Source organism: Porites lutea, chromosome 1 (genome assembly GCF_958299795.1).
Source record: "Porites lutea chromosome 1, jaPorLute2.1, whole genome shotgun sequence".
Classification (NCBI taxonomy): Eukaryota; Metazoa; Cnidaria; class Anthozoa; order Scleractinia; family Poritidae; genus Porites; species Porites lutea.
In genome coordinates this window covers 60169184-60181961 of record NC_133201.1, presented here as the reverse complement: position 1 = coordinate 60181961, position 12778 = coordinate 60169184, and the positions used below count along the sequence as shown (strand labels likewise).

The 12778-nt window shown below is 39.0% G+C and overlaps 1 protein-coding gene across 7 annotated transcripts in view; it reads right to left on the bottom strand.

The window, feature by feature from the left end:
• LOC140923942 (dystrophin-like) overlaps positions 1 to 12778 on the bottom strand; it is a 72949-nt gene that overhangs the window by 52950 nt on the left and 7221 nt on the right. For 6 of the 7 annotated variants that reach the window (XM_073373974.1, XM_073373959.1, XM_073373966.1 and 3 more), the window contains exons 5-16: positions 11357 to 11434; positions 9030 to 9122; positions 8225 to 8316; positions 6191 to 6271; positions 5821 to 5936; positions 4248 to 4546; positions 3199 to 3414; positions 2709 to 2890; positions 2005 to 2149; positions 1472 to 1638; positions 1043 to 1205; positions 657 to 839 (exon numbers count right to left, since the gene is read on the bottom strand). In XM_073373974.1, coding sequence (XP_073230075.1) covers positions 657 to 839; positions 1043 to 1205; positions 1472 to 1638; positions 2005 to 2149; positions 2709 to 2890; positions 3199 to 3414; positions 4248 to 4546; positions 5821 to 5936; positions 6191 to 6271; positions 8225 to 8316; positions 9030 to 9122; positions 11357 to 11434 — 1815 coding nt within the window. Of the gene's footprint in view, positions 1 to 656; positions 840 to 1042; positions 1206 to 1471; positions 1639 to 2004; positions 2150 to 2708; positions 2891 to 3198; positions 3415 to 4247; positions 4547 to 5820; positions 5937 to 6190; positions 6272 to 8224; positions 8317 to 9029; positions 9123 to 11356; positions 11435 to 12778 lie in introns of those variants that run through there. The other variant, XM_073373991.1, reaches the window with a different exon arrangement.

Below are 12778 nucleotides of genomic sequence, written 5' to 3'. Positions count from 1 at the left end.
CAGCACTTTAATCGCTCGGCCCAGCAGAAAAGCTGCCTCCAAAGAAAGCTGAAATATTTAAGACGTCACACTAAGTCAGCCGTCGTTCATTTCCCTCTGCGTAAGTCGAACAGCAACAGATATACTCTGTCTCCTCGCTCCAGTAGAGAGAAGTGTAGGATATGTACAATGGAACAGCTTCTTACAATAACATGCTAACATTGCTGAGGAACGAAACCCACTAATCATTAGTGAAATTCGGAATGCATCAATCATCGCAATAGGAACCAAGGTGTTACTAGCAGACCCGCTCAGTAAATATATATAATTATCAACTGATGGAGGCCTCACTAAGGCCCTCAGTACGGTGTCAAAATAACGAAGAAAAACGATAAACAAGCTCCTTAATAAAGCTCCTTTTTGTCCCAGTGCGTCACGTCTACTTGCAGCAATCATCATTCACGCACAATCAAGTGTTTGTACGTTGGTCCTACGCCGGGCGACATAACAAAGGAGGATCAACTGGACTTTGGTGGTGCCCAACTAAGCCGATAATCTTTGAAGGGTTCTTTGGATAACGACAGTAGTGGCAACATCAAATAACTAGATACAAGAATTCCCCACCAGCATTTACACTAAAGCTGACTCCACACTAAGAAATGGAAAGTGCTTATTACCAGGGCGATTCTGGTGGACACCTCAGTAGTTATTTTATTCCAGCGGTCATTGAATTCTTCCATCTTATCTTGTATTTCTGCAACACCAGGAGACTCCTCTTCCAGGTTCTCAGCAACTTTCTCGGCAGCAAGATTAAAGGTCCCAAACGTAGCTTGTTGAACTTCCATCTCCTGCTCCATGTTCTTAAAAAAAACGCAAAAAAGCGAAGAGTTAGCGGGGAACAGAAAAGCGGCACAAGCAAGAGAATGCCGGCCGGGAAGTCTCTCTCTCGGTTCGGTTACAGAGAATACCAAAGAGTAAACAAAACAAAGCAACGCAAACAAACAAGAACAAACCACAAATAAAATCAAAACGAAGGCAGTAGTGAAGGAATTAGAACACTAACTATGAGCAGTTTAAGGGCTTTTTTGACCACTTCCAAGTCACCCAAATCAATATGCTTATTATCTTCAATCTGTCCTTCCTTTTCAGACAGCCATTTTGACAGCCTTCTTTCTTCGTCTCTGTATTCTTGCCAGCTTTTCAATACATCCTGTAACGTGGTCCACCTGAAACCGCACCAATTTACAAGTTAGCATGGCATTCTTTTAAGGCTAACTAACTGATTGATCGCGAAAACCAACTTTTTGTATGCTTGTTTGTCAAATAACAAATTTGTAGAGTTCAGGACTTATGACAATTAACAAGTGAAACAAACTACTACACGGTTTAAACTAGATTAAGCTCACAGAGCAGTCCACGAAGTTTTGATCGGTATTGGCGAGTTTAGAATGGGTGGTACAGGTGGTGGGGTGGAATGGACTTCTTTGTTCACCTTTGTTCTGTCCACTTGCATACATTAGACCAACGCTCTCCAAGAACCGCCAGCTGTTCCTCTAGGTCGGCGGTAGCACTCTCATTAGAACTATCATCCACAACAACAACCATGTGCGTCAGTGAGTTAACCTGTTGCTGCTGCTTCTCCAGATCTTCCTGGAAGAACTGTGTCGCACAAAACAAGGCAAAAAAAAGTTCGTTACGTAATTACACACAATACTTATAGCTTAATAATGCACCGTTTTTTATCCTTGACGTTCTGGCGTTCTGGCGTTTAACGGCGAAAACAAAAATGCAATTACGTTCATCAACTAAACGTTTTTAGCTGCATCTGTAGCAAGAAAGTTTTCCTTTTTTAAAAATCCCTTAAAAAGTTAACTTTTTTCACGAGTGGTAAATGAATAGAAAAACGGTAAACCACAAAAGAAGAAAGATGGTTTAAGATGTATATATGGAGAGGCTACCGTGGAAAATTTAGGCCAAATTTCTCAACTAACAGAAAGTAGTGGTAGGTTTTATTTTAATCATCACCTTGTGATCCTCGACCTGACGTCGCACGGTTTCGAGGTCAGAGCCGATTGTTTGTGCGCTACTGATTCTTTTCTCAGCAACAGTCAGCCAATCAGCCAGTTCATCAATCTGTTTCTGTTGAAGGTCCATCAGTTGCAAGTGAAGCCTGAAAATAAGAACAAAAATTCCTCGTAAAACTCTCTTTCAGGGAAAAACAGCATAAGCTACAGTGTTCTGTACTTTTTAATTACATACAAAATTACACATATGCGTGTTTCAGTTTTGCCGTCTAACTAAGGCCTCTGTACACAGAACTTTCTCAGTACCCTCCCTCCCCTCCCTCAGTAAGGGGCATCTGGATTATTTTTGCAGCCATTCTCTAGGTTCAACGGATTCTTTCGGGATCCGGCTTAACCAGAGTTATCCGTGTTAAGGAACTTAATGCACTACAGTAAAGATCTAGATAACTATTAAGGATGTTTCAGAGGAATTTACCCTCATTTGGTGTTTTCAGGATCTGTGCGTACATACAGTGTAAACACGTGAAAAAATAACGCAAATTTTAAATGAAAGTTTGTTTAAAAAAATTACATGACCTACAAGCTAAAAAAGTCTATTGAGCCAACACCATCACAAGGTTTTGTTCCGCTCAGTTGCTATGGTGATCTCTAGCGAGTTATCACAGTTTCAGATGTACGTGTAGAAATGACAAGTTTCTTACGTACTTTGTTTGCCTGTCCATAGCCGCCATTCTCAGCGCTTCCCAACGATCATTGAGTGAAATCATTTGCTCCCGAATCTCATTCTCTTCCTTTTCACTGACAAGTCCCTCGCTAATCAGCTGGTTACCAAACTCCAGAACGGCCCCCACGTCAGACTGGTGTGACGTCAGCTCCATCATAAAGTCCTAGAACGCAGTTAAATGCGGGTCAGTGAAAATACAAGCATGCGAAATTTGAGGTTAATAGAAAAAAAATAAAGAATAACATTTGAGAGCTGGCAAGAAAAATTGACAAAGGCCTAGTATCAAGGAAACCCCTTTCCATAAATTCAGACAAAACTAGTCTGCTTGTATTAAAGTCCAGCAAAGAGTGTAGAAATGCTTGATACTTTAAAGACATTTGTGTATTAGCACTGTAAATCAATTTTAGTGCGCCATTCAAACAGCACATTCTGCCCTCTCTTGCACAGTTACAAACTGTAATGACTAGCTACCTCGTGCCCATGGAACTGCTTTTTCACTGTATCCACGTCGTCTGAGATGGGTTGCTGTGATTCTAGAGTTCTTTCAGCTTGTGAGAGCCAGTTAAGAACTTCTTGTAAAGCAGAGTTATAGTCTTCCCACTCCTTAAATGAACCCACTGAATCACGAACACTGCTCGTTTCACTGACCATAGAGTCAGGACGTTCCGCATTTTGAGTCTGCTCAACCTAAACGAACATGTACAATGATCAGTTTGTTCAGATTGGCACAGCAATATTTGCTGAAGTTTCGAACACGTTGGTGCAACAAAAATAACATTAGTTTCCAGAGCCAATCGACATCATCCCTTGATGAAGACCAGCAATACGCGGCCGAAAAATCAAAAATTTTCGGGAGACCACGATGAACAAAACTTTCCATTATAACCTCGCCACTACATAGTGTAAATACAAAGTTCAATCTATAATAAGTACAGTAGAACGCTAATGAGGAAGAAAACTTAAACAACATGTAATAAAGAAACGTAACAACGTAAAGATCATCTGCGGGACCAAGATTTGAGGAACCACCCTACCCTCTCAAATAACCGCCTCTGCATTATCCCAAACTGTTTTAAATCAGCTGGCTCGGGACGATTTCTTTGAGGAATTCAAGAGCAAGTTACACTACAGGTTCCGGTTGTTCAAAAGCTGGAAAGCGCTATCCACCGGAAAAATCGCTATCCAGCGGATAAGTATTACGGGAAACAATTGCATGCGTTATCCGCTGGATAGTGATTTATCCGGTGGATAGCGCTATCCAACGTTTAAACAACCGGGACCAGGTGTTTTGGTCATACGCTTGCATGATTTAATGTTCGCCATTTGGCGGGCAATATTTTAATTTAGGACGAAAAGAAAAAAATGGCGTTAAAATTATTTGTACTTCTAGTCGAACTTGTCATAATGGTTACAGCCGACAGCGGTGAAGACGTTTCTACTGTGACAATACAGTAACACGTGGTTGCAACATCGTAAGGATTCGGCTTAATACGTGTCTGACAACCCTTTAACAAACTCACCACAGTTGTTATAGCAGAGTGTTGTATGGGAGGTTCTTTAACTGTTGTACACGTGGTTGTGACATATCTGACCGGTTCTCTCTCGTCGTATCCTTTCTTGACGTGTTTCACGGTGTGTTCCGTGTGGTACGTACTGTTCACCGTGCGTTTAGACACGGTATGCGTGTACTCTGACCTCTCCATGGTTCGTGCACCATTCCTCTGAACAGTCACGTGAGACACACCCGGGGCTAGCTTGTTGTACAAATTGGAAACGTACAAGAGAATCGATTTCTTATCAGGGCGATCACGAACAACATCTGAGGATTGACAGTACGATTGGGTTAACAAAAATCAGTTTTTTCTGCATAGGTTAAGATTCAGTAAAGATGACAACACACACCCTGTCTTACAAGGCTTGTAAGGGAAATGCAGTGAAGTCAACTCTTGTACAATCCACTTTACAAAATGTCAAGTCACTCAACCACAAACAGCTATTAATATTAATTGACGTTTTCAGAAAGCTTACACACAAGACTGCGTAGCAGTATCGAAAATCAAAAAGGTAAACGTTCAGTGGGTATTATACTCGCCTATGGAGCTATCAACCGCCACATTATGGCCAATTGAATTACAAAGGATCTACAGCTATCCACATGACCTTGTGGGCTTGCTGCATTAGTTCTACAGCTGTAAAGTCACTAATAATTCACAAACCATTATGCCCTAACAACTTAAGTGATCTAATCGTTTGGTGATCTGAAAGTTGCGTGTATCTCAAAATAAAACTCAAATGAAACTTGAAATTATTTTATTTTTCTTTTATTATTATTATTATTATTATTATTATTATTATTATTATTATTATTATTATTATTATATTGAGCTTTTTCTATTGAGCTCACCAGACGTTACGTGGATAAATAAATGATTGATTGATTGATTGATTATTATCAATATAATCATTGTCATTATCATTATCATTCAGATTATCCTTCGTCCTGCATTCTTGACACAGATGATTCACCTCCGTGTAAAAAATGATACCATTTTCCATCAGAAACACTGCTCCCACTGGTCTACTACTCAAATTCATTACCATTAATTTTCAAGAGGGGACTGTCTTATTATTTTATTTCTTAGCAAAAGAAAAGAACGCTGAGTTCCTACATCCTGCACGGAGGATTATTCCCTGGGTTTTTCCTCATCCTGAGGTCTCAAAAGCAAACTTTATAAATCCTCTTTAGTACATAGAATAAGAATTTTAAAGGCTGCAGGCATTTCCACTGGACATGTTATGCCAGTATATTAGTTTTTTTTTCTTACATCTGAGGGTCAAATGAGTGGAAAGGCATCCATTACAAGTGACACTGTATACATGACCTTTTTGCCGCTTTACTTCATTTGTTGTCAGATTTCCACACATACATGTATTTAGCACAGCAGTACACAGTCAACTACTTTAATGTACAAGAACTTTCATCACTTGCTATTGATTGTATCATTATCACTGAATAAAGCAAGATTGATTCCAAGCATGTACAATCAAGGAATAAAAATCAATAATGATAAATCTCGGCATAGAAAATAATACCTGCAGGTTCAAGAAGCCTGTCGACATCAAGAAACTGTTCAGCAACAGCAAAAGCATGTTCACAGCAGTCCACTGGCTTCTTGTTCAACTGATCACTGTAGTCAAACAAATGAGGTCTACAAACACAATCAGAAAATAAACAATATTTTAGCGAAAAAAACCATTAATAATTTTTGGAACATGATGTCCTAAATTAAACATAAATTGTAACTATAAAAAAGTGTTTTCAAGTAAACTTTTTACCTAGGTATTGTAATACTAGTAAGTCTAGTAAATCAAAGTTAAGTGAGAGAATGATAATTAATTTTTGCAAGTATTGCCTGAAAGACTACCTGTAAGTTATAAATTTTAGATTCTAAAAATGTTGTACCTGTATCTGTGGATCAAAGCATTAAATGCAAGTCCATCTCTCCAGCTTGTAGTAAAATTCTTTACTTCTACCCCATCATACCTGAGATTAAAGCCACATTTAGTATTGTCACTCTTCCACAATAACTTATTCCTTCTGTTATTTTGATTTCTTGAAATAATAATATTATTTATCATGCCAAACATATAATACAGAAACAATAATAATTTTCAACTGTTCTGAGAGTTATGACTTGTGGTGAATCAGAGGTTTCAATAGGCACCGATGACCAACAAAATGCGTCGGCTACTTTGCTCAGCCCTGTTGGCTACTTTTTTTCCCTGAAAAGGAGGCATTATTATTTTTAAAAATGTCGTAAACAAAACAAATATCATTAAATCTAAATTAAAACGTACATGCGGTGAGTTAATGATGATGTACTTTTAAGGTCCACTGATATACATACTGATATGTTATGCTTTAGTTACAACAGAAGCGCCTCTTGTTACACAAATGCTGCCTTTCAGTCAATTTTTCTCACGCTTCTTTGTAGATTTACACAGAACTTGTTTATGTGCAAATGTACGTAATTTGGAATATTGGGATTTGTTCATTGCTTGTAAGAATTGATAGTGTGGCTATGAAACCTGAATGAAAGCTTTATCTTGTTGAATAAAAAACAAGCTCTTCTGTTCTCAATTTAGCCCCCAGAACACTGTCAATAGCATGTAAGGGCTTTGAAATTCCAAAATTTTCTGGGGGAGCACGCCCCCACACTGACCTTGAAGAACGGGACTAACGGCCCCTTAATGATAAGGTCGGTTACTCTATTCAAACCTGCTGGCTACCGGTACTTCAATTCAATTATTATTGAAACCTCTGGGTGAATTGTTCTGGGCTAAAACTCTAAGTGGCTGCAGTCCTTGAAAAAGTCTTTCCTGCCTTTTTAGCACTCTTCCTCTCAATTGCTGCTTAATTCAGCCTGTAATTTGGCCAAAACCTCTTTAGTGCAGCAGTCATGAAGTCCTTTTTCGAGTAATTGCAACTGAATTGACAAATCTTGCTTTTAATGTCATAAACAACACCAGAGCCCTTAGCTCCGGGTTTAGGAAAATAAAACACTGATGGAAGCCCAAAACTTAGCACACCATATTGCTTCAACTTTCCTCACAAACGCACAAATTATTATTGCCAAATGCAGCTCTCCTATTTCCCAAAAATTAGGTATGCACAAAATGACATGTGGAAATACATAGACAATAAACTGCTGCACAGTTGACATTACACTATTATGACATTTTGCTTACAGTTTGTAATAAAAAGTAGAAATTACTGCTTAGATAAAGCAGTCATCTGGTAATTTATACTGAGTTGACAGCAGTTAAGGTAAAAGTCAAAGAGACAATAGCTGCAAATTGCAATTATTTACATGTATGGAATGCAAATTGAATGCTAGATTACAGGGCTTCTGATAGGTCACTGTGAAAAAAGTCACATTTCACGGGATTTTCAGGAACAAATTCGCAGAAAAATAGGTTGATTTCGCAGGAATTTTTTGGGGTAAACTTTGCTGAAAGCAATCGATAAAATACCGCCAATTTTGTGGGAATTTCTGGGCAAATTTCACTAAAAATCGATCAGCTTAACGCTTATTTTAGAGAGAGAATCGTTTGCTCTTTCACCAACAATACCATCGAGAAATGAGCCAAAAGCAAAGCTTTCAACTTCATCATGGCTAGTGCCCAGTTTTTTGCAACATTATCAATGCCTGCAAATTTTGGGACATTGTTTGCTTGTTTCTGTGACAAAGTTTCAAGATAAATTCGCAAGTTTACAGATAGTAAACAGCCCTGATAGCCGAGATAAGTTTCAGATAATTTTATGTCGCACAGACATGTATTTGATATTATTTCTAGCGAATTTCCTGGTATTTCGTGTGTTTTCATGAACTTCGTGGGATTTCGCAGATTTACCTGAATTTTGCATCTCCGCAACCGTTTAAAATATCAGAAGCCCTCTAAAAAAAGATAACATAAATCATAGATGATGTCTCACCCTCTGACAGACTGCCGACACCAAACCAACAGTTTTTCTTCTGGTGTATCTGAACTGGAGTCCAGCATTAGATTCTTGAGCAAAAGTTGCAACTAAAAAATGAAGATAAAAAAGGAACCCCAATGTTCCAGTGGACAAGGCAGGAGGCAAACGAAAACAATTATAATACACAGTGCATTCACACTGATTGATAATATGACCAACTTTGACAAAAACGGGCTATTGATGGGTGCGTGTAAGATAAATGCAGTCTCCCAGAAGTTACAGTATTTCACTTTTAATCAAGATTTTCCAAGATCTACCATCTACTGCCTGAAAAGTTCAAATGGAACAGTGCCAGTCTGCTGAATGGGAGCCTGCAGTGAGCCCCGCCCAGCAAGACCACAAACCAAGGTCTTTAGCAAACTGGCGAGATCAAGCTACATGTACACTTTGACTAAAACCCTTCTCTATTCAGATGATCACATCATGGCCTTGTCTCCTTCATTCTTACATATCAGTTGAAAAGGGTTGTAAAAGTACATTGTACCCATGACATTGTTTAAAAACAGCAAGACTCTGCTGTATCATATCTGACTAGTGCCATCAGAGAGGTGAGATCATGGACTGATGTGGTTACAGAGTGTGCCTTTACATCACCCTGTGCATACTGAGATCTGATCTCTTTTCTCTGGTCCCGCCACAATTCAGCCACTGGTTGCAAAACAGTGAAAACTGGGACAGTCTATCTTTACAGTATATCTATTTTAGCAGAGACATTATCACTACATCATTGTATAGTAATTAATTTAAATTATAATCGTACCTGAAAATGTGAAATGATGTACCACATCAGACCCAGTGTGAGCTTAGGGTTTCCATCCACAATGTCATCATTACTAATGTTGACCGGTCGAACCTACACAAACAAATGTACACTGGTAAACAAATTTTCAAAGAACTGAGTATCTTGACGCTTGCTCTTAGTTAGGAAATTATTTTAACATCAAATTCTTTATCTTATTCAGAGGGTTATGGTTAGGGTTAGGGTTAGGGCCTTGGTTTAACTGTTCCACATAATAACAATATAGGAGCCGGTAAGGCGTAAAAATGAAGATATGGTTTTCTTAACCTGTTCGCCCCTGGAGATTTTGCCTTTTTGTGTTCATTCTGGTATGGTTTGAAGGGTCTCTTCACCATGCAAGGCTGTGCTCTAAGGAAAATTTCAGGGAGCCCTTCGGGCTCCCAAGCATTTTAGTTTAGGCGCCCAGACCTCAAAGTTGGTCGCCCGAATAAAAATTTCTCGGAGCCCTTCGGGCTCCCAAGCGTTCCAGCCCGGGTGCCCAGGCCTCTCAAGTTGGTTGCCCGAGTACATCTGATGGAACTTTTTTTTATGCACACGAATCTTACTGGCCTGCTGATCACCAAAGTCGGCAATTTTAGCTTTTGGGTTTGACAAAAACCCGCATGTTGTCTTATGAAACCCATCAAAGTTTTCGTGCCATTCAGATTTAAAACCAGAAACGTGAGCAATGCCGCCGAATTGTTTAGGTCTTAAAGAGGGAAAAGTAGAAAAATTTCAGCAGGTTTATGTAAACTTCATTAAGATCTTTGGGTCAAGGAAAACTGTGCTTTTTACCAGCAATACTAAACCTGAAAATCAATTTTCAAAAGGTGAATCAATGCGGCATGAAATATAATGTGACGGAGTTTTACACGCAGCAGATCGAACCCAAGTTTCCGTGAAGAATTCCGTGAAACAGTGAAACCGCTGCGCCCTAACCTATTGTTTAATAAAAAATAAGTCATCTTTAATTTTCTTTTCTATATTGTCAGTGAATCTTTTAGGATAATTGAGCTTTTCGTGGATACGGTCAAAGCGTAAACCAGCTCTTCTTTCCGTGTTTTTATTACTTTTTTTTGGCCGTTGTATATGCATCCATGCGAATTTAGTTTTCGATACGTAAAATGCCAAGACAACGTGAAACTACCCTGTTTCTAAAACAACAATAAAAACGATCAGAACGATTATATCTTTTCTGTTTATATTTCGTTATCTTGTGTAAAGGGAAGAAAACAATCATAGGTTATGTTTTAGCCAAGCAGACACAGCAGCCAAAAACCGTAAAACATTACATTTGCATACTGCTCAATACAGCAACTTCCGTTTTACACGAAAATAAATTACTCGCCAGCCGCGCTCTACGTCTGTCAGAAAAGTATTGACAGTTTCTCTCAAAACTGTACCTAATGAACCATTCTATCTCAAACAAAAAATTTTAAAACTATTTTGAGAAGCGGTACAAATTGAAAATCGTGCCGCTTGTCACGTTCAAAGTGATGGATTATGTTACATGTGAAATCATGCAGAACGACCTTTGAACATCGACGCGCGCCCGTTTCTTCCGTACAACATTCGTAAAACATTTTCTGTAGGGTTTAGTAAACTCCGACTCAACAAGCCAACGCTATTATGTTAAATTTTTCTGCCCGCTTAACTGAACACTCCACCAGAAGCAAGAGTGCCCGGCCGGGCGACCGGGAACTTTTTTTCAGTCGCCCGAAGCTAAATGTTAGTCGCCTCAGGCGACCGGGCGCCGTTAGAGCACAGCCTTGCCATGCACAACTTAGCGGACAAAGGTTGTCCTTGACCATCAAACCTGACGACGTAACAAGCGGTAGAAAGGACAAGGATCCGCACAGGTAGTTACAGGCAGCTTAGGGGCGAATGGGTTAAAATCAGGGACAAGTTGTACAATGATTGGCTTAAATCCAGGCATACATTTAGTAACCAGGACCACTCAAATGCCCTGTTTCCAGTTAACATACAAGTGTAGAATCATCTTAGATGAGAGGATAATGTGCTGACATTTTGATCCAACTAATTGAACATTATCTTTATAGAGTTCTTCAAGTACACTCCGTTGTTTGCAGTTGCCATGTCATGTACAGCTGCACATCTGTTTTGATAATATGAAAAAAGTGGGTGTCTGGAAAAAAAACAGCTCCTTGTGACTTTTGTTAAGCTGCTTGATTCTTCTTTCAATTAACTTGTACTTTATTGTGAAACAGAGGGAGAATATGACATCAAATCAAGGTTAGTCACATTGGGCAATGACATTCTGAGCACCTTTTGAATTTGTAGCCACTTACATTGTTTTGCTCTAGAATCCTAAGAGCATTGTCAACATTGGTCATAAAATGGACACGGGTGCGACCTTTTTCACTCCTCTAATGAAAACAAAATGCAAAGTACAATGTTATTAATTGAGTATAACTCTCAGTGCTATTGTATTCATATAATTATTTCTGTTTCTTTACATAGAAGTAACTGTTGAAAATATTTTAAGAGCATTTTTAACATGACTGTAATTTTTTATCATTCTTTTAGGAGGTTCTTGTCTCATCCTGCCTCTAAATTATGTCTTGTGGGAACAAGACATAATGATTATTATAGTGCAGCACTCAAAAAAGTTGTCATCCACAGGACCAGTAGGTTGAAAATTTACTGGTCTCACGAGTAAGGCCACTGCAGGTCACTTAGAGGTTGTTTACATGGAGGGAGGAAGATCCTACATGTACTGTACCACCAGGAGGATCCTAAAAGGCAGAACAATTTTTTGTTCCATTTACATGTAGAAATTGGCCTGTGTGGTTACCAAGGGAGGAAGGAGTTGAAGGTGGCAAGCAACAATACCAAAGAGGCAATTTGGGCCCTTCTGCTCTCTTTACCAGCCTAAATACATATACCTCTCAGCAGCAGCTGGCAGTTCTTTACAATTTAACGGTTTTGAGTAATGCCAGATTACCGACTTGATGACCCGCAGCCATTTTTGTCCGGTTTGTCCCTAGCACTAGGATCTTCCAAGCAAAAGCAGTTTACATGGTGCTATGGTGTATCTTCCTACCTCCCTCAGCTAGGAATATCCCAGTACTAGGGACGAGCACAGCAACCCTTTGCACATTAATTGATTACAGCAAACTTAATGGGTACCGGACACAGATGACATAAAACAAAAGAACAAAAATCATGAAACAATACCAGGCAGCTTTTTCCCTGAACATAAAACAACAAAGTATTATGGCACTAGGATGATCTGCCTCAGTCTATCATCTTCCTGGTGTTAGGATCTTCCTCCCTCCATATACATTTAGACAGCCCCTTAAATCACTTAAGAGTTTTTGTCTCTAGCCTGCACATTGCATTTCTACATTGTACGCTCACGGCATGACATGTGCTTTTAGGCTGTCTGTTTGGAAATTATTTTGTTCTGATCCTTGGGGAGTTGCTGGCGTTTTTGCAGTTTTGAAATTCCCTTGAAAATGTGAGAAATTATCTTGTTTTGTTCCTTGTCAAAACTTAGCCACTTGTATTTTTTCTTCCATGATTCCTGGAACTTCTGAGTGTTGTCTTGGCTGCAGCAACATCAGTTGTTGCAAAATAATGTAAAGTGCTAATTTTTTTCTCGACTGTCTATAACTAATTTTATCCCAAAAAAAAGCAAGCAGTGCATGTAGAGTGAGCCTAATTGCATTTTTAGTTTGTTTGGCCATTTAATATTTTAGCTGACATTT